Source organism: Sturnus vulgaris, chromosome 31 (genome assembly GCF_052056855.1).
Source record: "Sturnus vulgaris isolate bStuVul1 chromosome 31, bStuVul1.hap1, whole genome shotgun sequence".
In the NCBI taxonomy this organism is placed as follows: Eukaryota; Metazoa; Chordata; class Aves; order Passeriformes; family Sturnidae; genus Sturnus; species Sturnus vulgaris.
In genome coordinates this window covers 2,328,048-2,351,830 of record NC_142273.1, presented here as the reverse complement: position 1 = coordinate 2,351,830, position 23,783 = coordinate 2,328,048, and the positions used below count along the sequence as shown (strand labels likewise).

Sequence of the window (23,783 nt, the reverse complement as noted above, 5' to 3'; positions counted from 1 at the left end):
GGACGAGCGCCAGACACGGCCACGGGCACGCGCACGGGGCACCGACACCGACACCGACACGGACACCGGGGGAACGGAGCCTTTATTGCGCTATAGGGGCCCCGCCAGCCGGTCCAGCTGCCGCGGGTTGGAGCCGCTCAGGAACTGCAGCTCCGCCTTCCCGTCCTCCGTGCGCGCTGCGAGGGAGAGAAACAGAGAGAGAGACACAGATTGAGGGGTTGGAGAGATGGAGGGAGCGGGCCCCGACACCGCAGGGCGGGCACAGCCGCGGGGTCTGCCCTCCCCGGGCACTGACCTTTCTCGTGCTGCAGCCACCTGCGCTCCAGGTAGTAGCCGTAGCAGCTCTCGAACTCCTTCGCGCTGTAGTTGAGGACCGGGATGGGCACAAAGGGGTCCAAGGCGTCGAACCCTTCCTGGGAAGAGAGGACGGTCGGGGTCAGTGGCGGGGGCTGGGTGGGGACACGGCCCAGACGCCTCGGGAGCTCACCCAGAGCTCAGTCATGGAGTCATGGAATATCCAGAGTGGGAAGGGACCCACAAGGATCGTCCAGTCCAACTCCTGACCCTGGAGAAAAATCCCAACAATCCCATCCTGTGCCTGGGAGTGGTGTTCAAACGCTCCTGGAGCTCTGGCAGCCTTGGGGCCGTGCCCAGCACCCTCTGGGAGAAGCCTTTTCCTGATATCCAGCCCAACCCTCCCCTGACAGCTCCAGGCATTCCCTTGTGTCCTGGTCACAGGGAGCAGAAATCAGAGCTGCCCCTCCTGAGGAGCTGCAGATCCCTGAGCTCTCCTTTCAGTCTCTTCCAGCTGGACAGACCAAATGCTCTCCTCATCCTCCAGACCCTTCACCATCCTCGTGTCCCTCCTCTCTTCAGCAGCTTCAGACCTTTCATAGATTCTGATGCCCAAACTGCCCCCAGGGCTCGAGGTGAGGCAGCCCCAGCCCAGAGCAGGGACAATCCCCAGCCTTGCCCCTGTGCCTGGCACTCCCCAGGACACTCCTGGCTGCCAGGGCACTGCTGACCCAAAGCTGTGTGTGATCCACAGAGACCCTCAACAGTGTCCCCTTGAACAGAGCCAGGTCACCAACTAAGATTTTTGTTTGTTTCCCAATGTGAAGAGGGGGAAAAAAAACCAAAAGAGGCCGTGACTCACCTTTCCCAGCAGCTCCTGGGGAGTGTAGGCTGAGCTGGGTTTGAAGAGTGAGCCAGTCTGGCTGAGGGTGGTCACAATGGCACCTCCACTCTGGAAGGCACATCAGAAATAAAAATCCTGTTAGCTGCAAACCCACTGCTGGTTTAGGATCAACCCCTGAGGCATCTTCTTCTTGAAGGATGGAGCTGCTGGAGCAAGTCCAGAGGAGGCCACAAAGGTTCCATGATGGAGCCCCTCTGCTCTGGAGCTGGGCTGGGAGAGCTGGGGGTGCTCACCTGGAGAAGGGAAAGCTCCAGGGAGAGCTCAGAGTCCCTGTCAGAGCCTAAAGGGGCTCCAGGAGACCTGGAGAGGGACTGGGGACAAGGGGGGGATGGTTTCACAGTAACAGGGCAGGGATGGATGGGATATTGGGAAGGAATTGTTCCCTGGGAGGGTGGGCAGGGCTGGCACAGGGTGCCCAGAGCAGCTGTGGCTGCCCCTGGATCCCTGGCAGTGCCCAAGGCCAGGCTGGGCAGGGCTGGGAACAGCCTGGGATACTTGAAGATGTCCCTGCCCATGGCAGGGGCTGCAACTGAGTGTGTTTTAAGATCCCATTCTGGGATCTGGATTCCTCAAAAATTCTACAAGATTAACTTTTTATAATGCTCCTGACCACACTAATCCTGGCTGCTCCAAGTCCATGAGAGCACAGGGAAAACACAAAGCTCATGTTCCCAGGGCTGGCATGAAAAAATGGGTTTTCTATGCAAACAAGTGAAATACTTTAAATAATACTTTCCTATTTACCTTTAAATCTGAAACCTACTCATTCTAGCTCTGAGCATCCAGGGGATTGAAAAAGCAGCAGGAGGAGTTGACCTCCTACAGCAAAACGTTCAGAAACCAGAAGTTCTCATTAGTTTAAAAAAATCATGACCCAAACTGTCCCAAGGGCCATCAAACACCTCCAGCTCAGGATGTTGGCAGGGGAATCAGGAGATGCTGCTGCAGATTCGAGCTGTTCTCATCCCCTCAGGTGGTGTCTCAAACACTGGTGAGACCCTGATGCTGTGCTCTCCTTCAGCAGTGCTGGACTCGTGGCTTTGGGCTTGTGGCACCTTTAATTTCTGGGAGTGACAGAGCCAAAGGCAGAGCCTGGAACTCACCCAGTCGTTCTTCACCATCTTGCGCAGGTTGTGCACGAGCGTCAGCTCCTCTGGAGAAACCTGGTGGGGATTGCCTGCATCACTTTTTATTGCCAGCAGCTTCTATGTGAGACATGAATTCCCCTCCCCTCCTCCCAATTAGGCTGGCAGGATCATTTGTATCCTTCAGGCATGTTTTTTTTTCTTTGCTTTCCCTTAGCCCTGCAGCATCGAGCCTGAGTCATGCTGCACTCAGCAACACCCAGGCCCTGCCTCTCCAACGACACCCACCTGCAATTCTGTCTCAGTAAAAATTCAGTAAAAATTGTCTAAGGCACAATTTGAACCTTTCAGGCCCTTCCAAAGCCTGAACATTTTCAGGGATTGCCATATTACAAAAACTGAACCAAACGCCCTCCCTGCTCCCCCTGCAGCAGGAATCAGGGCAGAACTCTGGGGAGATGATGAGGGGGGAATGATGCCTTAGGGTTGTAGCTTTTATATTGTACATATATTTACAGTCCTGCAATTCTTTAGTGTGTAACTCTAAACTCCATACAAGGTTAGCTACAGCTTTCCCATTTTGGTCAGACACAAAAATTCCTCTCTGGGCCTGGGAATGAAGCACACCTCACTGTCACAGACCTCGAGAAATGTAAACAAAAGTGAGTTGGGGGGAGCAAACTTGGGAGTAAATTACTTCATTACCTGAACCTGTAATTGAAGAATAACCCCCAAGATACAAATGAACCAAACTTAGAAATGTGTACAAACCCATCATCCATTTTTTGGATGGAGCCCGTGGGAGGGGGGGGCTTTGTCTGCCCGAAATGTACCTGAAGACCCTTCAATAAACACAACCACTCTGTACTCCCTTCGTTTTGTCTGGGCTGTTTTTAGGTGGCCCCAAGGAAGCTCACAGGGCTCTTGTCCTCCTTCCTCAGCGTGGTCTGTCCCCAGAGCGCGTTGACGCCGTCCACGGCCACCAGGAGCCGGAAGGAGCCGCGGTGACTCTGCTGCTTTAACTCCTTCAGCACCACCCCCACGGCATCGCTGGCACTCCTGACACGAGCCAGACCCTGCAGGGAGCACAAGGCACAGAGCTCAGCTCGCCTTCCTGGCTAGGACGTGTCTTTTGGGCTGCCCTTCCTCGGGGGAACACGAACTGACACTCAACAACCTCGTCGTTCCTTTCCAAGTTTGAGCATCAGAACGTAGGAATTTTAAATTCTAATTTTGTGTTTGTCCTGGTTTAGGGCGAATTTGGGAGAAAACCTCTGAATGGGGTCCCTCTAGGAAACGGATTCAAGCAGCCCCTCCTGCAACTCGGGGAAATATTCCCTTGGGAGAAGTGGAAAAAAAAAAAAACCCGTCCAAATTCTCTGTACAATTTTCTGTACAGAACCACCACATCCTCCACAATATCTTTTGTTGATAGTGAGACACCTTCTATTTCCCAGGACTCACATCTCTAAGACCTTTAGGAGCAATCTGTTCCACAAGCACAGATCCTCTGGTACAAGGTGAGAGCTCAGCAGGTGCAGTGGATGTTCCTTACCTGCTCCACCACTTCCCTCAAAGGTCTTCCCTCCTCTGTGCTTTCTCGTTTGCCCCACATGTATTTCTTTTGTGTTTTTATCTGTGGGAAGAAAACTGTGATTAGCTTGGGGATGAAAGGAGGCAAAGCAAGGCTGGACTGCAGAATCTGGGAGAAATATCCACCATCAGCAGCCATCCCCACAAAGGGGATCCCAAGTGCTTTTCCTACAGCACCTGAAGTCCAGCACAGGGCACTGGGTGGGCTCTGCAGCCACAAACCTCTTGCAGGAAACGTTCATTGGAGGTTTTGAAGTTCTTGAGCCAGACAGAGGCCTGCAGAGGCTGATCCAGCCTGTCTTTGTTGTAGGAAGACTGCAACAGCTCCTTGCAGTTCTTCACCCAGAGATGAGCTGTAAGCAAAAGAAAACAATTGTTTTGAATTTTTTTAAAGTCAAAATAATGGTATGAGGTGGGGGTGGTTGGGGTATTTGTGTTGCTTGTGCTTAATCTGCAACTCTGGTAAGGAAAGTCACAGAATCATGGAGTGGTTTGGGTTGGGAAGGACCTTAAAAATCAACCCCTGCCATGGCAGGGACATCTTCAAGTATCCCAGACTGCTCCAAGCTCTGTCCAGCCTGGCCTTGGATAATTCCAGGGATCCAAGGGCAGCCACAGCTTCTCTGGGCACCCTGTGCCAGGGCCTGCCCACCCTCAGGAATTTCTTCCCTATATCCCATCTACCCCTGCCCTCTGGCAGTGGGAGGCCTCTTCCCCTTGTCCTGTCCCTCCACTCCCTTGTAAACAGTCTCTCCATTTTTTTTGTAGCCCCATTAGGTCCTGGAAGGTCACAATTAGATAAACCCAGAACCTTTTCTTCTCCAGGCTGAACAATCCCAATTCTCCCAGCCTTTCCTCACAGCAGAGCTGCTCCCCTGATCCCTCTGATCATCTTGGTGCCTCCTCTGGATTCATTTCAACAGCTCCAGGTCCTTCCTGTGCTGGGACCCCAGAGGTGGATGCAGCTCCAGCCTTACTGGAGAACCCTCCCTTGGGATAAGAGGGGGGCACACACACCCCAGTCTCTTCCCATGCTTGTTAACAATGGAGAAAACCATACTGACCCTTGTGAGGAGGTGAAAATAATTAATTCTGCTCTAGTTTATTTGGGGTTTTTGTGTTTTATGAGCCTTCTCCACTATGGAAAAACAAGGCTAGATTGTGGTGGGCTATCCTACAGCTCCTGAAGCAGCTTCTTTTGGTGTTTGGTGTGGTAACAGAGCCCTGCTTTTCTCACCATCCGGGATGTGCAGCACCAGCCAGCCCTGCCTCGAGCAGTAGTGAACCACATGGCACAGGGTCATGGTCTTGCCTGTTCCTCTCTCACCATCTCCAGCAAGAACTGTCAAGGAAAAGTCTCTGAAAAACCTTTTCAGTTTGTACTTGAGTGTGATTCCTTCAGAAAGGGCATAAAGGGAGTTCAGAGCTCATCAAAGCAAGGATGGCATTTCATCAGCAAACCCAGAGAGTTCCTTCTCCCTGTCCCCCACCCCACTGACAGAGCTGAGGAGCCCCATGCCCTGTGTGCTGACCCTGCCTGCAGGGCTGGGCCATGGCTTACAATAAAGGTCTCCAAGCTCTGAGTTTCCTGACTCGGAGTCCCTGCACTGAGCACACACCACAAGCACCTCCTGGAGACTCGGGCAGCTCAGGCTCACAGGAACCCTCTCAGCTGCACAAGCTGCTTGTGCTTCTCTGTAGCTTCTCCCGAGGCTTCACCCTTGTTCCTCACTAGCTCAGATGTCAGGATGAAGCCTCTGGGATCAGCTACATGGACCCGAATAAAAGATAACAAAAGAGGCTCTTTCCCCCCTGGGGAGAGTCTGAGGTTTATTTCTTGTGCTCCTCCAGGAGAAAAGAGGCCGAGGTCAGGGGGCACAGGTCTTTTCTGGGGTCTGTAAGGGATGGGAGGAAATTGGATCTCGGCCAGAGGGGAGAGGGACCAGGCCACAGGACATTGCAGGAATCACAGAATCTACCATTTCCAACACATCCAGTGAGCTCCAACATTCCTCTTTGCTGTGCCCCGCAGTTCAAGGATACAGATCACATACCTGACAGCAGGGTGGGTGAGGTTGGAGCCCTTCAGGTAAGCCAGGAGCTCGAGCGCCGGTTTCCGCACCATCACCCGCGCCTCGTTGAAAGTTCGGATCTGAGAGGGGAGCAGATGTGACCCAGCTGCCCCCAGCCCTGCCCCAGCCCTGCCCCAGCCCTGCCTGGAAGCCCCCAACACCCCCAGCTCTGCCCTCTGTGCCCAGCAGCACGGGCAGGGTTGGTGAAGCACTGCTTGAACAGAAGTGCTGCTGCCTGTGCTTGCTGTGCCTGGAAAGGGTTTTCTGGATCAGCTGTCCCACCCTGTCCCCACCTGGGGTGGGGGTGACTGTCCATGAATCCAACTCAGCGACCTGGATGTGCACAGGTAAGGAATCTGCTCCTGACCCAGGCACCAGCTGCTCATGGAGCAGAGCCCAGGCTCCATGTGCCTCACCACACAAATCAGGAGACAAGATTGTTCTGTTGCAGATATAAACTTATTTGAGGAGACAGCCTGTTTCACACAGAAACACAGCCGTGGAAAAGATTTCTGTAATTCATAATGTGCTTGGATGTTAGAGATGAAAAACACTGCACTGAAGGCTGCCTGAGGTGGAACCCTCAAACTCTGGGTGGTTGACTCATCTCTTTTAGATGTTGAAAACAGGGAGGGCCAGGAATAACTGCACTCCTCTCTCTCATTCCAACAGGAAAACATCACACTGGTTCTTCCCACACAGACTCATGGAATAGTTTGGGTTGGACAGGACCTTAAAGCTCACCCAGTGCCACCCCTTCCATGGGCAGGGACACCTTCCACCATCCCAGGGTGCTCCAAACCCCATCCAGCCTGGCCCTGGACACTTGCAGGGATCCAGGGGCAGCCTGAGTGCATCCTCCAATACCTGCTGCTGGAAGCGCTGGGGCAGCCCATGGGGGAACACAGCATTCACCTCCTCCAGGGGGATGTTGTACAGACGACCCTCGTGCTGCTCCGTGTGCTTGGCCTGGAAAGGAAAATGGGAATTGTCACACTGGTGATGCCTCTGTCCTGGACACAGGTGGCCTGGGAGGGTGGGACAAGGAGGCAATGCTCTCTTACTGGGAGGTAGAGGAAGATAAAGCAGGAATTGTGGGGTCAGGACACTGCTGGCAGGTGTTTTGGAAGAGACTAAAGAAAGGAGATCCCACCTGGCACTAAACAATGAAGGATTCCCTGAGCTTGTGTATGAACTGTGGTGGTTTGGGGGCACCAGTGGCTCCGTGGCTCCCCCCAGACCCTAACAGAGGTGTGACACCCTTTTGAGTTACCTGCTGGTCTCACATTCACTTTCTTTTGGGACAAAATGATGTTTTCTGCCTTGAGCTGCTGCCTCCCAGGAGTAATTCCCATGGTGCCATTTGGTTACTGGGGCTGGAGGCTTAAAAACTCAGAGTCTCTTTTCTGGGACAATAATTTCCAGTCTCTCCAGTGACCTCAGTGATCAGGGCTATTCCTCCACTGGACTTGAATCCTGCTGCATTTATTTACCTGCAGGTCTCACCATAATGACAGCAAGAAGTTGTTGTCACTGGGATCTGAGAATTTAATGCCTGATTTTTCCCTTCACTATTCTCTTTTCCTGCCATGCAATACCTGCAAAGCTCTTATTTCCTCTTGCTCAAGTCATCCATTTTTGTGTCTTGTCTAATTAAGACAGTAGAGACTACTCTGCAGCCCTTCCTGTGTGACTTTTAGCAGTTTTGTGTTAATCTTTAAAGCTTAGATCTTGTCCTGCTCTGCTTTCTGCATTTTTTCCATTTAAAGTAAAAGTATCTTCCTTTTTATTCTTGTCATATATAAAAACTGGCATGTACAACAACAAATATAACAATTTCCTTGTTTTCTTTATTTTATGTGTGAGTATTTTTATATGCAGGCCTGACTTCTGCCAGTTTGGCCAGGAATATTTGGCTTTTCCCAGTTCTTGATGGACTCTTCATGGACCACTGCTGGTAGCTCTGTTGCATACCCATGAATTTTCTGGCCCCAGGATTCTTGCTCAGTTTCCCTTCCCTTCTTCAGACCAGATTTGCAGCCTTTGAGCAAAAAAATACACCTCTGCTCTCACCTTCTGCCCATTTCACTCAGCAACTGCCCCCTGTTCCACAGCTCCCTAGGAAATTTCTCCCAGGCCAGGGAGTGTCCTGGACTCTGTGGTTTACCTTGGCACAGCTGCAGGGTTTGAGGAACTCCTGATTTCTAGGAAGAAGTTTGGTAACTTCAGCAAAGGGCTGAGCTGCTGGAGCTGCCAAACTGGGCTTCACTGGTCAGGAAATCTTTGCAACAGGGGGCAAAATGTTAAATCCTGTCTGTCCAAGAGGTGCCCTGCTCCAAGGAGGCATCACCTGAGGAGAACTGTGAAGTGACACTGCAGGCTTTTCCCAGCCTGATTTCAAACTGGGGATTCCCTGCAAGTGCCAGACACAGACCAACAGCACCTGTGGTTTTCCATGGCTCCAACAAGAGCAGGATTCCAGAGCCCATTTTCATTTTCAGCTTTATCCCTGACTTGCTGCTGGACTTTGGGCAAATTCCTTCACCCTCTTACACAATAATAATGTCTTTATCCTCATGTTTAGTCACTTGGAGCTTTGCTAATGGAAGGGTACACAAACTCTGATGAAGAATTCCGTGTTTGGTGGCTTTGTTAGTCCCATTTAAATGGGATTGTGTGGGGCAGGAGTTGGGGTGCACCACGCTTTGCTGCTGGAGCGACCCAGCGAGGGCTGAGCTGGCCAAAGCTGTGCCAAAGCTCAGGCACAAGCCAGAATACCAGAGCCAGTTGCTTGGCAACCAAAAGGCAGGCACAGGACAGAGGGGACAATCGTGGCCATCTGGCCTGTGCTGTGCAATCCATGGAGACACCGGGTCACGTGCAGCAGGATCATCTCCTGCTGCTGTTTCCATAGAGACCCCGAGGAATCAGCACTGAGACTCTCCAATTACACAGGCAGCAGAAAAGCACCTCAAAGGCTCATTCCATTCATTTATTCCCCTTCATTTTGTGCTCGAGACAGAGAGTGTGAGGCTGGAATTGTGATGCTGCAGAGCTGTGCTGAGGTCAGCTGGGCTGTGGTTTTTATCACCTTCACAGCCAGCTCAGGGAGGCTTTTCCAAGGAAGAATAACCCTGGGGTTGAAATTAATGGTGGCTGCCGACAAGCTGAGCCACATCCCAGTTTCTGCAATGCACTCTCATGTGTGCAGCTCGGGGGAAGGGATCAATATTTGTTCCCAGGAGCTCTCGGGCAGAGAAGCCCCATCCTACCATGGCTGGGGCTGGATCCCTGGCTCAGGTCTGTGTGCCCCCTTCCCTGGAACAGCACAGCCCCAGGCAGCACTGCTGGCTCCCAGCACAGCCCCCGGTGTCACCCGGGACTGGCTGTGTCCCCAGCAGGGACAGTGGTGGCAGTCACTCACCGGGTCGCTCTCGCTGGTGTGGAAAACTGCTCGGGGCCTTTCTGGGCCATCCTGGCTGGACACGGAGCTCAGGCCACCCCTGTGTGCTGTGTGGAGGGCACAGCCACGCTCCAGCTGAGGGCAGAAAGACACAACAAAGCTCTCAGCAGCCAAGGATTGCTGGTGAAAAACAACCCGGGAGTCTGCTCTGAGCGCCCTGGCTCCCACTCTGTGATCCCTGCAAGGCACGTGCAACCCCGAGCTGAACTCTGATTGCAATTAGAATGAAAACTCATCATTAGCATGGAGATTCATCACAAAAACCCACATGCTGTAGAACCGGATTTCACATTTAGATACCTGCACTGAAACCATTCCCACCCGAAGCCACCTCAGGGAGCCAAGCTCTGCACCTGAGTTTTACCCCACAGAATTCCTTAAGATCCCACATGCAGCCACTGAGGCCTCGGTGCTGGGAAGTGCCCACCGTGTTTCTGCCCACACTGAGGAGTGGCACCACCCTGAGAATTCAGGCTGTCTAGCAATCCATAATCACCTCAATTACCGAGGGATTAGTGCAGCTCTGCCCACTATTTGCTATTTATAATTACACTCCCTCACTGATTTCCCTGACTGTGTCCCTGCATCCAGACTCTGGCATTAGGATACAGACGTGGCTGAGAAACCAAAACAGCCAGCTAAGCTGATTAATTCATTTTTCCCCAGACAGACTGCTGAAGCCTGCCTGCAAAGCCCAGCCAAAACAGGCAAGAAAGTGAGCAGTGGCAGGACAAGCATTTTATTATGTTGTGGTGAAAGAAAACACAAACATTTGTCAATGATTTAGAAAGTGCATCCTCCAGACAGGCTCTGGGAGAAGCTGAGAGCCCCTCACAGCACTGACAGGGCCAGTTGCAGCTGAACAGAGCCAGCAGTTTCCTATTTTGTCTGTCTGGGTGAGAGCAGCAGAATGCAAAGCTCAGAGCTCAGCTGTCTCAGCTCCCCATGGCATGACACAGCTCTGCTGCCACCCCAGTGCTCCTCAGGGGGCCACTGCGAAGCCACAAGGGCTCCAGTGCAAGATTGGGGATTAGCCACATTCCACATGCCTGAATCAGCATTTGGGCACTTGCCCTCCTGTTAGGGAGGGAATTAAACCAGTCTGGACCCTCTGGAACAAGCAGCTGCAAAGCAAATAGAGAGATCACCCAACACATCTTGTTCTCTCCTTGCCCTTTTCCTCCTCAAACCCAAACGATCCTTTAGGATGGCTTATTTGGCTCTGCTTAGTTTAAAATCCACGAAGGTGACAATTTACAGCCTGGAGCAAGGCACAAAGATGCCAATTCAATACATGAATAACTACAGAAGGTGACTCTTGTCACCTGATCACCTAGAAAATGCCAGCCCTAAGTCACTCCCAGCCTGGAATCAGAGTTCCTCTCATTTCCCTTGAACAGGGTGCCCAGAGAAGCTGTCCAAGTGTCCCCTGGAAGAGTCCAAGGCCAGGCTGGATGGGGTTTGGAGCACCCTGGTCTAAGGAAAGTGTCCCTGCCCATGGCAGGGGGTGGCACTGGATATTGTGTGAGGTCCCTCCCAACCCAGCCCATCCTGTGATTCTGTGATCCCACATTCCCTCCTCCTGGAGCCCCAGGTGAGTGTGAGGGCTGTGAGCTTTGCTCAGCTGCCAGGGAAGCTCCCTGCTCATCCTTTCCCAGGGGTATCACACAAATCCCTATCCCTGCCCAGTGCAGTGGTGAAGGAAAATGAAGCAAGGATGAACTTCTTGCCCTGTGTTTAGATTTTAGGGATGTCCAGATACAGCCTTGAGCTGAATGATGTTTCATCAAACCAGTATTAGCAATCTCATGTTTTAAAAAGCCCAAACTGAGCTTAGCAGGACCTGGAATCTCTATGAGACACAAGCCAGCTCTGAAGGAAGCCAAGAATGGAAGTGTGAGGAGACTTTAAATCCAGTCCTCTGGTCTTGCAGCCAAACACATTAAATTTCTATTTTTTCCATCAATACAGCACATCCCATCTGTAAATGACTCCACCTGTCCCCTGCAATATTGTTTTACACTGTCACTTGCAGCTTTAGCATGACAGCTCTTTCTCAAACCCCCCTGGAACCTCCTGGTGCTTTGGAACTTTGCCTTTGTGGGCCGTGGGTGTGGAAGCAGCTCCCAAGCACCTGGAGAGAGGGAATCGCTCCTGTCCGAGGTGCCACAAAGCCAACACAGGCGGTGAGGTGGGATGTGCTCACAGCTGCCCTGGGCTCCAGAGATACAGACCTGCACTTGACCAATCACTGCTTCCATTTACAAAACCCACATTTTAAACTGCTTACACACGGCTGGGGACACCCCTGCTGAAGCATTTTATATCCCGAGTTTAGAGCAGCGAGGTCCCTCCTCCCGAACAAAAGCTCAGCATCCATTCCTCGGCTTTGGAATGCCAGGAACACCCAGAGAGCTCCCGAGCAGCCACCCCCAGCACATCCACAGGGCTCTCCCACCTCCCGGCCCTTTTCCCGGGAGTGAGGAGCAGATTTGGGGATAAGTTTCCATGTGCCAAAGGACAGGAGTGGCCTCCCTGGGATCCCTGAAATGGCAGCGAATCATCACGTGGTGCCTGGAGATGAATCGGGAGTCCCGAGCCATGAGGTGGAGCTGTTCCCGCATGGTCCGGGGCTCCGGGAATGCCGGGCTGTTCCCTCATCTTCCAGGGCTCTGGGAATGCCGGGCTGCTTCTTCATTTTTCAGGGATTTCAGGCTCCGGGAATGCCGGGCTGTTCCCGTGTGTCCCAGGGCTCTGGGAATGCCGGGCTGTTCCCTCATTTTCCAGGGATTTCAGGCTCTGGGAATGCCGGGCTGTTCCCTCATTTTCCAGGGATTTCAGGCTCTGGGAATGCCGGGCTGTTCCCTCATTTTCCAGGGATCCAGGGCTCTGGGAATGCCGGGCTGTTCCCTCATTTTCCAGGGATTTCAGGCTCCGGGAATGCCGGGCAGTTCCCTCATTTTCCAGGGATCCCGGGCTCTGGGAATGCCGGGCTGTTCCCTCATTTTCCATGGATCCCGGGCTCTGGGAATGCCGGGCTGTTCCCTCATTTTCCATGGATCCCGGGCTCTGGGAATGCCGGGCTGTTCCCGTGAATTCCACAGATGCAGGGCCCGGGAAGGGAAGCACTGCAGAGCCAGAGCTGCAAACGGCAGCTGCAGCCACATCACAGTGCTCGAGGGGAAAAGCCTGGAGAAGGCAGCAGCAAACACAGCTGGAACTCTTTTCCATCAGGAAGCCATTCCAGACCAGCTCTGCTGCTCTTCAGGGTTTAAGGAGGCTCTCAGGATAACCCAGGGCTGCTGTGAGCTGGGTATCACTATGCTCACCCAAAGCACTGAGCCACTTTTTGGCTCCGAAAATGAAAAAAATGGAAAGGTTCTTCCCCCAGAGGGTTCAGGCACTGCCCAGGCTCCCCAGGGAATGGGCACAGCTCCAGGAGCCTTTGGAGCTCCCAGCACAGGGTGGGATTGTTGGGGTGGCCAGGCAGGGCCAGGAGTTGACCCCATGATCCTTGTGGGTCCCTTCTAGCTCAGGATATTCCATGATTTTATAATTTTTGGCAAAACTCCTCCCACCAGCAGCACAGGCTTTGTGCGAGGCTGGTGGCTTCTTCCTCTGGACATTCCAGCCACGCAGAGCAAGTGGAATAATCCCTGTTTCCTGAGAAACATGAGAATGGAAGCTGCAGGATCTCAGCACCCTGGTTTCAGCCAGGCTCCCTCTCCCCAGACTTCTCAGGGAAATGTGGAAATGCTGGACCAGCCCTTCCCTTTTTTACACCCCCAGCTTAGAGGAGCCTCCAAGGTTTTACCTGACAAATGTAAGAAGAATCTCACTTTTTACAGCTGTAAATTGTCATTCCAGGCCACGGGAAAGTTGAAATATTGAAAACAGCACCAGGCTCTTACAGAACTCACCTTCAGAGAATGGCAGGCGAGTCCTTTCAGACTTCTCAGCATTGTCCTGCAGGAACAGAAGTGGATATTTTAGTTGGATTTGTTATGCCTGATTATCTTATGCAAGGAGAGAACTGTTTGTGTTGGAAGACCTTCACGACAAGGCACACAAATAATTCAGACCAAGTGTCAGATGCTCTGCAGTAAGACAGACTGGTGATCAGCATCACTTGCCTAAGAAACACTATTAATAAAATAATAAAATAAAAACCATGCCATTAAAAACTAAAAATTACAAATAGTTTAAAAGTATTTCATTAATTTAAAAAACCTAATAAAGTATAAATAAAGCTAATACAAATTATTCCTTTAATTATGTGGCATTTTCTCACAGCCATGAACAATAAAAACCCCTTACTTTGTAAATGAAGGTATTTCATTCTCCTAGCGAGGAGAACAGTCTTTTGTTGGGATTGACTGGGAAAGGAATTTTGACTGCAGCTGTTAAGAGATGCAAGAGCTGCAGCAGTGATTACTGTGAAGGAACTGGAATATGCAGAGACTGCAGGTGCTTCTGTGTCTCCAGCTTCACCCTAATAATTTATCAGTAGCTACTGCTCAGCCATCCTTGGTTACAGCAGGAGGAAAAACCCAAAACAAAACACTGCAGCAGTTGTGATGCACAAATTAAAGCAAAGAGTGAAGAAAAGAGGTTTTGCCATCTCTGCTGGCATCCAAAGCCTTTTTCATAGAACCTCCCAAGGAGAAAACACTGCCAGAGCCTCACAGGGATGCTTTGAGAATTCTGGGGTGCAATAAGCTGCGTTCAAAGGGAGCATTAATTACCTTAATTCCTCAGGAGGAGCTGCTGCCTCAGTGGAATTGGCGGTTACCTGCTGCAGAGCAAGACAAAGCTGGTTCACCTGCACAGAACAGCATTTCCACCTGTTACTGCAGGGAGTGGGAAAACAACCCCACAGCGGAGGGTGGGAACGCTGCTTTCATTCGTTCAACTAAAATAAACACGGGACAAACAACCCCCACTCCCGCTATTTCAGGAATGAGTGAAGATCTCATCCTGCAGAGGAATTTTTGGTCATTTTACACGCCTGGCTGGTACGTGCAGCACAGCAAGGAGAAATCCTGCTCCACGTGGGAACAGAGCCCATTGGCTTCACATCAGTTTTAGCTCCAAAGAAAGCAGGGACGGGAAAGATTCTTTCTCAGACACAACTAGGAAAATTAAATTCTGCTAGTACTTTTAAACTTCCTGTTCGTTTTTAAAGAAAACTTCCTGCTGACTTCTTTTAAAACCTGCGTGACTTTTGGGCACCCCGAGCACTGTGCCAGAACCGCTGAATGACCAAGGCAGCAGCGGGGCAGCTCTGGGCTCTGGCCCCGGCACAGGACATGGAAACCGCGGCCGCTGCCCGGAGCGCACCGGGCCCGCTTCAGAGCGGCACCGGGGCCGCCACGGGAGCAACACGCGTGCACTTCTTGCTTTTACCACCAAAAATTACTCAGACAGCCCCACAGCTGCATTTGCAACCATCCATCAGTGACTAGAAGTCTTCATCTCCCCAGATTAAATAAAAATAATCCTCGGTTGAAGCGGACCCAGAGCGCGGCCCGGCCCCCCCCGGTGCCTCCCACGTGCTTCCCGCGGGTTCCGCTCCCCATTCCCGCTCACAGCGGGGGCCGGAGCAGCTTCCCCGGGGGAAGCGGGAGGGCGCGGCCGTGGCCCTGAAGGGGCCGCGGTGTGACCGAGGGGCCCGCGGTGCCCCCGCACTCACCGGGCCCGCCGGGGCCGCTCCCGCCCCGCCGCCGCTGCCGCAGCCCCGCGATGACGCGGCCGCTACGGGAGGCGCGGAGGGACACGCGGGGCGCGGCCAAGGGAGGGCGTGAGCGCGTGGGCGTGGTCAGAGGGGGCGTGGCCTCCCGCGCTGGTGTTTCTGTACGAGCGGCGTTAATTTGTTTAATTGATTTAATTGATTTAATTGATTTCGTCCCGGCAGGCCCCTCCGCGCCGTGCAGCGGGTGCGGCGCGAAAGCTGCTGGCGGTTTGTCGTTAGGTTTTGAGAAATGGATAAATTAAATCAGAATGCCAGGGTGGGTCAGGCTGTGGGTCACATCTGGGGCCACCTCCCTGCTCAGGGCAGTCCCAGGGCACAGGGCACAGGGTTGTGGCCAGCTGGGTGTGGGATATCCCCAGGGACGAGGCTCCACAGCCTCTCTGGGCTCTGCCCAGGGCACGAGTTGTGCCTCCTGTGCAGGGACAATTGCTGGGCTCAGTCCCTGCCCGTGGCTCTGGGGCCATTGCTGGGCCTGGAGCAGAGCCTGGGCCCTGCTCTGCCCCTCGCTGCACTCAGGGACAGCCAGGCCTGAGGGAGCTGGGGCTCCTCTCCAGCCTTTCCTGGCCAGGGATCTCTCCAGGCCCTTCAGCATCTTTGGCACCCTCTGGGAGCTGCTGTCCCTGCTGAGCTGAGGATCCCAGAGCTGGCACAGCACTGCAGAGCTGCCTCCCAGGGCTGGCCACAGGGCCAGCATCACTCCCTGCCCTGCTGGGAATGCTCGTCCTCACCCCCCCAATATTTCGTTGGCCTTCTTGGCCTCCAGGTCACAGTGCTGGCTCAGGGACAGCCTGGTTTTCATTTCTGAGGAGTCATCTGGATCCTCTGTATTGAATTTTGCATGCACAGTGCAGAAGCAATTTGCTATTCATGGTTTCATTGCCAGGTTTTCAGGTATCAACAACTTAAATCTCTGCTTCTGCAAAAACTTCACGTTTCTTTTAGCTATGGGTGTTTTAGCCCCAGGGATTTTTGTTCATTTGGGTTTTATATATACATATTGCTATAATGCAATTTTAAAATTAATTTCTCCTATTTCTGGCAGACAGTTTTAAAACACTACAATTACAAATGGCTGTAGTAATTCCCATCAGATATTGTGAGCATCATTCCCAAAATACAGAGGATATGGAACTGTTGGAGGAAATCTAGTGTGGACAACAACATAACCAAAAGAGCTGGGAGAGCTGGGAATACTCAGCCTGGAGAGGAGCAGGATCTGGAGAGACCTCAGAGCACTTTTCAGGATCTAAAGGGGCTGCAGGGAGATGGAGAGGGACTCCTCATCAGAGACTGTAGTCATGGGACAAGGAGTAAGGGGTACAAATTGACAGAGGGAAAAGTAAGGTCACCTGTTAGGAATAAATTCCTCCCTGTGAGGATGGGGAGGCCCTGGCAGAGGCTGCCCCTGGATCCCTGGAAGAGGCCAAGGCCTTGTGTGATCTGGTCTAGTGGAAGATGTCCCTGCCCATGGCAGGCGGGTTGAGACTAAATGACTTTTAAGATCCATTCCAATCCCTTAACATCCCATGATTCCAGATTACCGAAGAGACTTTACTGACTCCGAACTGGCAAGCGCGTGGGTGCGGCATTCAAGGAAAGGCGGCTTTGTGTATGAAAAAAACACCTGCATCATTTTGGGGTAAAAAAGCTCCTTTTCCTTTCCCATCTTTTCCCTTTCCCGACCCCTTTTCCCGGCGGGCGTGGCCTGGCCGAGGGGCGGTGCTCAGTGGGCGTGTCTAAAGGATCCAGGACGTGGTCACATCGAAGGGGCGTGGCCGAATCGGGGGGCGTGGCCAGGCGTGACCGCCGCGCCCTTTGCCCGTGGGGGGTGTGGCCGTGCCGGGGGCGTGGCCGGGCGCGGAGTGGGCGTGTCCGGCGGCGGGGGCGTGGCCTTGCGCTCGCTCGCGGCGGAGCAGGAGCCGCCGCCATTTTGGTTCCGCCGCCTCGCTCGGCTCAGGCCCCGCCGCGGCGGCCGCTCGGTCCCGGTCCCGCCCCGGCTCCGTCCGCGCCCGGGCGGCCGCGGGGATGCGGCGCGGAGCAGCCCGTGCTCGGCCCCGGCCGCGCTGCCGCTGACACGGTGAGGAGCGGGCGGGCGGGCGCGCGGGCGGGGACTGGGACCGCCTCAGGCCCGCGGCCCGGGGGGAGGGGAGGCGCGCCGGGATCCGCCGCGGGGCCGCCCCGCACCCCCCTCCCGCATCTCCCCCGGATCCCCCCCGCACCTTCCCCGCACCCCCACACCGCATCCCCGCTCCGGGCCCGCTGGCGGGCGCTGGGTATCCCCGGCGACGGCGGGGGATCCCCGGGGGCGGCGGGGGGGGATCCCCAGCAGGGCCCGGAGCGCGGCGTGGACCCGGACGGGGAGCGGGGCGGGGGGTGCCTGCCAGCCGGGGATGGGCCGGGGAGTCCCTGAGGGCCGGGCCCGCACCGGGAGGCACCGGGGGATCCCTGACAGGGACCGCGGCGAGGGGCCGGGGATCCCCGCTGGCGGCGGGGCCCGGTGACAGGAGCGGCGGCGGCGGCGGGGCCCGGGCCGGGGCAGCCCCCGAGGGCTGCGGGAAGCTGACAGCCGCCTTGGGACGGGTGTCCATAGCCGGGGTGTCCCCTGACAGCGGCCCCGGGGCCGCTCCTGGCCCCCGCTTCCCTGCGGAACGGGGCTGTGCCCGGGGCTGCGCATCCCCGAAGTTCGGTGTTTCCCCGGGCACGGCGCGGTCCTGCCCCGTGTGATGCTGGGGACAGGGCTGGGGGTCTCTGTGCCGAATATTTATGCGGTTTTTGTAGGTTTTGGGGTACTGGTTTACTGGGTCAGTGTCTCGGAGACTTTGTCATCCCCCTTCTCCAGAATCATACTTCTGAAATTTTACTTTCCTTGCGTCTTTAATCCTGTTTTGGCTTTATTGACCATGAATTTGGGTTTAGGTAGCTCAGCCTTATCTTGGCCTTACCGATCTCTCCCATCAAAAGCCAAAATGTGTTCCCATCCTTGTCTCTCTCATCCGTGGTCTCTTGACTTTCTAACTCCTGGTTTTGGCCCTTGGTTTGTGGTTCTTCACCCTGTTAATTATGTAGCAGAGAACTGGAAGCTGCTTGGAATGTGGGTTTCCATGCGATGGCCTCGGGACATGCATTCACTCTCCTGCTAGCTGTGTGTTGTCAGGAGCCAGGCAGCGAAACTGGAGCTGGTGGGAGCTCTGGGAGCAGGGGCAGAACCTGTGGCTTTGCCCTCATCCCTTGAAATCTCCTCAGTTTTCATTTTCAGGAGCAGTGCACCTTCTTTCCCGGTTTGTTTTAGCTGTCCTCCTTGCAGTAATTTAGGTTGCACCTGCACTTATTTTCTAGGGGTGCGGGGTTTTGGGGTGAATTCTTTAGGATTTGTGTTTCCCGTGGTCATCCTTGAGGACCTTGGGATCATCTCTGGTGCCTCTGTGGGAATCGGGGAAGTTCTGGCAGCTGCTTGAACATATGGGGAGAGATGGGCTCTAAAATCATCATCTGTCTGCCTGCTTGAGTTCTTAAGAAGTGTTCTTACTCAAAGCTTTTCTCAGCTGTCTGAGAGTATGAAAGAGAGGCTTTCTTTTTTTTTTTTTTTCATTTTGAAGAGTTCTAAGTCTGAAACATCTTGGTTTAAAAGACAAAATTACCACAACTTCTTTTTGGACTTGAATTCGCTGCTACAGGCAATCGGCAGTTGCCTAAAAAGGTTTGAGTGATACTAACCAGTGACAAAATTTGAGTTACAATTTCCAGAAGAAGCTTTTTTTTTTTTTTTTCCCCCATTTGTTTTCGAAAGTTTAAACTGTCCTGGAGGATATAAAAAGCAGTTTTTTCCTTGGTGGAAGAGACAGACATATTGGTAAAAGTGGCAGTGCTGTTTTCACAAGAGAAAAGTGGCAATAGCACAAGTAGTTACTGAACTAAATGTATTTTTAAATAGAATGGGATTGTTGACTTTTTAAAAATGATATTAATTTCTGCTGCTGTTGGAAGGGCTGGTGCTGTTGTGGACACATTCTCCCACTCCACTGAGGTCATGAGTCCCACCTCCAGCTTTCAGAGGCAAAAAAATCTGTCATGAGACCTGTTGTGGTTGTTCTGTGAAAGCAAAAGCTGTGTTTGTCCCTGGTTTTCTGTCCATCACCTGTGGCACAGATGTGGCCATTCTGGCACTGGGCTGGGTTGGGAATAACCAAAGGCACCTGTCTGGAATTCAAGGGGAAGTGCTGGTTTGCTGTGAGCCTTATCTTTTACTAGATGGATAGAAATAAATGGGTTTTGTCCAGAAAAAAAATCCCCTGCAAGGCACTGGATGTAGAGACCTCTGAGGGAGCTCCTGACTCACGCTGTAGCAGATGGGATAATATTTTAGGAGAATTCCCAAACTGCTTTTCCCTCAGCAGTCAGCGTTGGCTGGTGTTGGCACTCGAAGCCTAAGGGTGGAGGAACCTTTGCTCCCATCAAACACGGCTTGGTTATGCAGATTTTAGCAATTTTGCCTTTATTTGCATATGAATGGGAATCCGACAGAATCATCCTGCACCTCCAAATTCAGCTCTGTGTATTGCAGACCTGCAGTCGGGAAGGTTAAAAGCCAGGAGAAATTGTATCTCTACATTTGCAGGCTGTCGTGGTGTCTGCCCTCTGCCTTTCCTCCCACAAAACCCAGCTCCTGCTCCAGGTGCTTTCCCTGAGCGTGGCCTCTGCTCCCAGCACTCCTGTGGAATATTCTTGCTGACAGCACAGGTCCCCTGGGATTTCTGCCTGTCAGAAACACATCCAGCAGATTCTGATTGGAAAATGTTTTATTTGTTACATCCTGTAACAAATAAACAAAAATAAAGCAAACAGGAGCTTTATCCCTGATAAATGTCTCCATCTTTAAACATTTTAAGGATGCTTGTGCAGGTGATCCAGGGGCCTTGAGCTCCTGTCTCCCTGTTCAAGGATTGTGATGTAGAGAAATACTATAAGACTTTATTCCACTTTTTATTTCTCTTTTCTGAGTGTGGCACCTGTCTTCCTTAGCAAAGAAAAGAAGACAAGAAATTTGAGAGGAGACTGTGGGAGGCCATAGAGTTAGTAGTAATATTCTGGGATTTCTAACACTCAGCTGAATTGGTTTTAATGTCCCTTGGAGCTGAAGCAATGAAAAGAACCAAAAGAAAAATATTCTCCTTCCAAATATGACATGACAGTGTGTTTTCATGGACAAAAGCAGCAGCAGGAATGAGCACAACCTCCTGAATTGAACAGAGAGGGAAATCTCAGTTAATACTGCTCAGGGGGTGTGGGGAAACATATCTGGGATCTGGCAGTAGAATCAAGCCTTGGCATTTTCTTTCTGGGAAAGCAGAGGATCAGAAGAACAGAAATCTCAGCAGCTGATGGGCAGAAAGGGCTTGGGATGTGACACCAGGGGAGTAAGGATGAATGCCAGGTATTAAAACTGTCTGGCATTAGAGAAATCACTCAGGAACACTTAGTTCCAGGTGGCACGTGTCAAAATGGATGTTCAAATGCTTCAAAGTGAATTTTTTGGGGGAAGAACAATTTCTGGAGGGATTTGAGATCTGCAGAACCTCCTGGCTGAGGGGCTGGGAGTTTGGTGTGATTTGCTTTGTTGGGAGGTGCTGAGGACGTGTCTTGCTCATCACTTGAGAGGCCATGCAGGGATTTGGACACAAACTGAATGGTTTTCAGTCCAGCAAAAGTTTTGTTAACCTAAGATCCCGTGGATGTAGGATAATTCAGAGCAAGACTTGGAACTTCGTGCAGCAAACATGGAAAGGAGACACGGATAAATGCCTTATCTCACATGATTAAATGTGATCATTTTAGGTCTTTAAAGTCCCACAGCATCAGAGTTTTCAGGGTAAATTCATGCAGGTTTTTTAGCTGCCTCTGAACTGTGGCTGTCACCACTTGGCTGCTCATTTTGCTTTGACATCCACAAGGTTTTAAGGCACAACCTGCAGGAGGAAAGGAACAGATCCTGCAGCGAGTGAGGCACACACGGTGTGAGGAGCAGCACAGAGAAAGTAAAGTGAGACAAGAAAACAAATAGTGGCATCACTGGGGAAAGAGCTCAGAGGAACAGGAGCAGGGGAAGAGCCAAGGTACACTTGAGAACACCTTGGAGACAGTGACAGGAAGCTCGAACTTGATAAGGCAGGGAGGAAGAAGCACGTGGGGATTGAGGGAGATGAGATCTGAGTGACAGACACACACCCTGTGAATTACTGAAGTGACTGGGGAGCTGGGAGGAGATTACAGTGATCCAGGCAAAAAGGTGATTAGGGCCAGGATTGGCATTTTTGTTGTCTGTGCTGAGAGCAATTAATGGATAAATAAATGTGTTTGTGGGAGCCATCAATTTAGTGACTTTGTTTCTGGATAGTTACTGATTCTCTTAGCACAGTGTAGGATGTGAACACATTCCTTTGCTCTGATTCTCACCATGCACTTTGGGTCTTGCAGTTTCTGAGGTCAGTGTTTGTGAGTCTTGCTGCTGGTTTCCTATTTGAAGCTGATTAATTAATTTTATTTGTAAGAAAATGTCTGAAGTATTGTCACTCCTCTGCAGCCTAGTCACTAGAGAAGGAAATAGTTGTGTGAGCACAGATTTGAGAGTTGCATGATGGCATGTGGGCTTGTCCCTTTTCTTGGACTTGAATTATACAAATTCAGGCTTTAGCTCAGAATTATTTACCTGCTGGCCAGTTTTCCTTGCACATTGATGGATATGAAAAAGCCCATTTTTGGTGGCATGGTGAAGCCTGTTGGACTAACACGGGGCCTTGAACTGGGCAGTGCCACTGACTCACTTTCTGTGTCCATGTCAAACTGCTCTACTCTTTTTTTTTTTTTCTCCTTGTAAAATGGAGATTTCATCTAATTACCTTATGAGTAATAATAGCAGGTTTGATTTCTGAGGATGTGCAGAGTTGGAAAGCCAGAGCTGCAGATAGAAACCCCGTGAATAACGTGTACAGAACACATGGAAATAAGTTTTGTTTTCTCTGAGGATGTAGCCAGGGAAGCCTGGCTTTGTGCATCTGGTGTTCCCAGCAGCATTTCTTGTGTCCTCACTAATCCTGGCATCTGTCCTCCAACCTGTGGCCACTGCAGTTGCCTTGGTGCTCTCTGGTGTCACTTTTCACATTCCTGATCCTTCCCCCTTTCCGTGCAGTGCCTGTGCTCTGGAGCCACCCCAGAACCAGCTCCTTGCTGCTGCTGCTTGCCCAGTTTGTGTCTGGCCAGGGGACTGTGGCACCTGCCACGTGCCCTGTGCTCCACTGGGTTCCTGCTGACCTGCCAGGAGGCCAAACATCACAGAAAAGTGCTGGGCTCCTCAGGACTTGTATTTGAAACTCATTTTGAAGTTCATGACATCTTTCCATGCTGTTCCTCACAATTCAGCTTGAGAAGATAAGGACAGAAGATTCAGGCTGGTTTGGTGCCTGTGGTGCACTTTTCAGCAAATCAGTGTTTTTTCAGACCTGTGTGATCCATTTCATTTCAAAAATGATAAAGGTATTTAAGTGCTGAAGATATTTAAGCATTTTCTCCTTAGAGTGGACCCCAGAACAAATATCTTTTCAGTACCTGAAGGGAGACTGCAAGAAAGATGGAGAGAGAATTTCACAAGGGTTTGGAGACAGGACAGGGAGGAATGGCTTTGTGGTGAGGCCCTGGCACCAGGGAAGCTGTGACTGCCCCATGGATGGGGCTTGGAGCAATCTGGGATGGCAGGAGATGTCCCTGCCCATGGCAGGGCTGGGATGAGATGATCTTCAAGGTCCCTCCCAACCCAAACAGTTCTGGGATTTGGGGATAAAACTGCAAAAAGCACAGGTTTGGTTTGTTCTCTGGCAGGGAGGGAAGCTCAGGGTCTGTGTGGTGAGCAGGGGGTCAGTGCTGCACAAGGGTCTGGAGACCCTCCCAAACTTTGAGCTTGACTCTAATTTACTTTTACTGTAGTTATGATGAAAAGGTTCCCTCTATTATTTTATGCTAAATAGGTCAGTTCTATATTCCTAACAATGTCTGTACTGCTGGAAGTGTGGACTTGCCTGCTCCTGTGCCTCAGGAAGCACAAAGCAGTGTGTGAATGTTTGCTGGGGTTGGTTTCTGTTCTCCCATCCTTGTTCCTGGGTTGTGGAAAGTCCTTAACTAACAAGCGGATTTTGTGGCGTGTTTGTAAACTGATGCACACGTGGCCTAGGCTCAACTTTCCTGGTGGCTCAGATAATTAAAACCAGAATATTTCTGGGGTTTGGATGCTTTCTCATGGATTTAATTTGCCTGCTCCTTCCTTAGATGCAGCTCTTCCAGTGGATCCAGAAGGAGCAAGACTGGGACTAACTGGGCTCTAGTTATAAATAAAAAAATTACTTTGGTCAATATTAAAATCTGTAGCCATCATTTGAAGCGTCCTGTGGATAATTTGGAAATTATAATGTTCACATACTTTTTATTTTTCACTTACCATTTGAAAGTGTTTAGAGATAAATTGTGGTGGCTGGAAGGGTTGGTGTTGTGGAACATCAGCTACTGTGCTTGTCTGAAGTACAATTGTTTTCTTTCTAATTGGTTTTAATATTAATTTAATTTCTTCTAGAAAATC

General features: G+C 51.7%; 2 protein-coding genes and 1 long non-coding RNA gene across 5 annotated transcripts in view; 2 read left to right on the top strand and 1 right to left on the bottom strand.

Moving 5' to 3' along the window:
- Positions 1-65: 65 nt before the first annotated feature.
- DAP3 (death associated protein 3) lies at positions 66-15,171 on the bottom strand. 2 transcript variants are annotated; one of them, XM_014889338.2, is made up of 14 exons: positions 15,104-15,171; positions 14,157-14,233; positions 13,332-13,377; positions 9,373-9,486; positions 6,816-6,917; positions 5,920-6,028; positions 5,114-5,206; positions 4,099-4,229; positions 3,839-3,919; positions 3,201-3,359; positions 2,302-2,361; positions 1,157-1,246; positions 296-413; positions 66-176 (listed from the first exon to the last, which is right to left on the bottom strand). In XM_014889338.2, the coding sequence occupies exons 3-14, from the start codon at positions 13,371-13,373 to the stop codon at positions 91-93; spliced, it is 1,185 nt and encodes a 394-aa protein (XP_014744824.2). In that variant the 5' UTR covers positions 13,374-13,377; positions 14,157-14,233; positions 15,104-15,171; the 3' UTR covers positions 66-90. The 2 variants fall into 2 exon arrangements, with proteins under 2 accessions (XP_014744824.2, XP_088010860.1); XM_088154734.1 differs by having other exon boundaries at positions 14,157-14,206; positions 15,104-15,155.
- LOC148220745 (uncharacterized) lies at positions 409-3,150 on the top strand. Its single transcript, XR_015798646.1, has 2 exons — positions 409-929; positions 1,049-3,150. It is a non-coding gene; the product is annotated as an uncharacterized LOC148220745 (long non-coding RNA).
- Positions 15,172-17,124: 1,953 nt separating the features above from the next.
- The window catches only part of ASH1L (ASH1 like histone lysine methyltransferase), a 70,756-nt gene continuing 64,097 nt past the window's right edge, over positions 17,125-23,783 (top strand). For both annotated transcript variants that reach the window (XM_014889337.2, XM_014889335.2), the window contains exon 1: positions 17,125-17,240. The gene's annotated coding sequence lies outside the window, so the exon portion shown is untranslated. The remainder of the gene's footprint in view (positions 17,241-23,783) is intronic.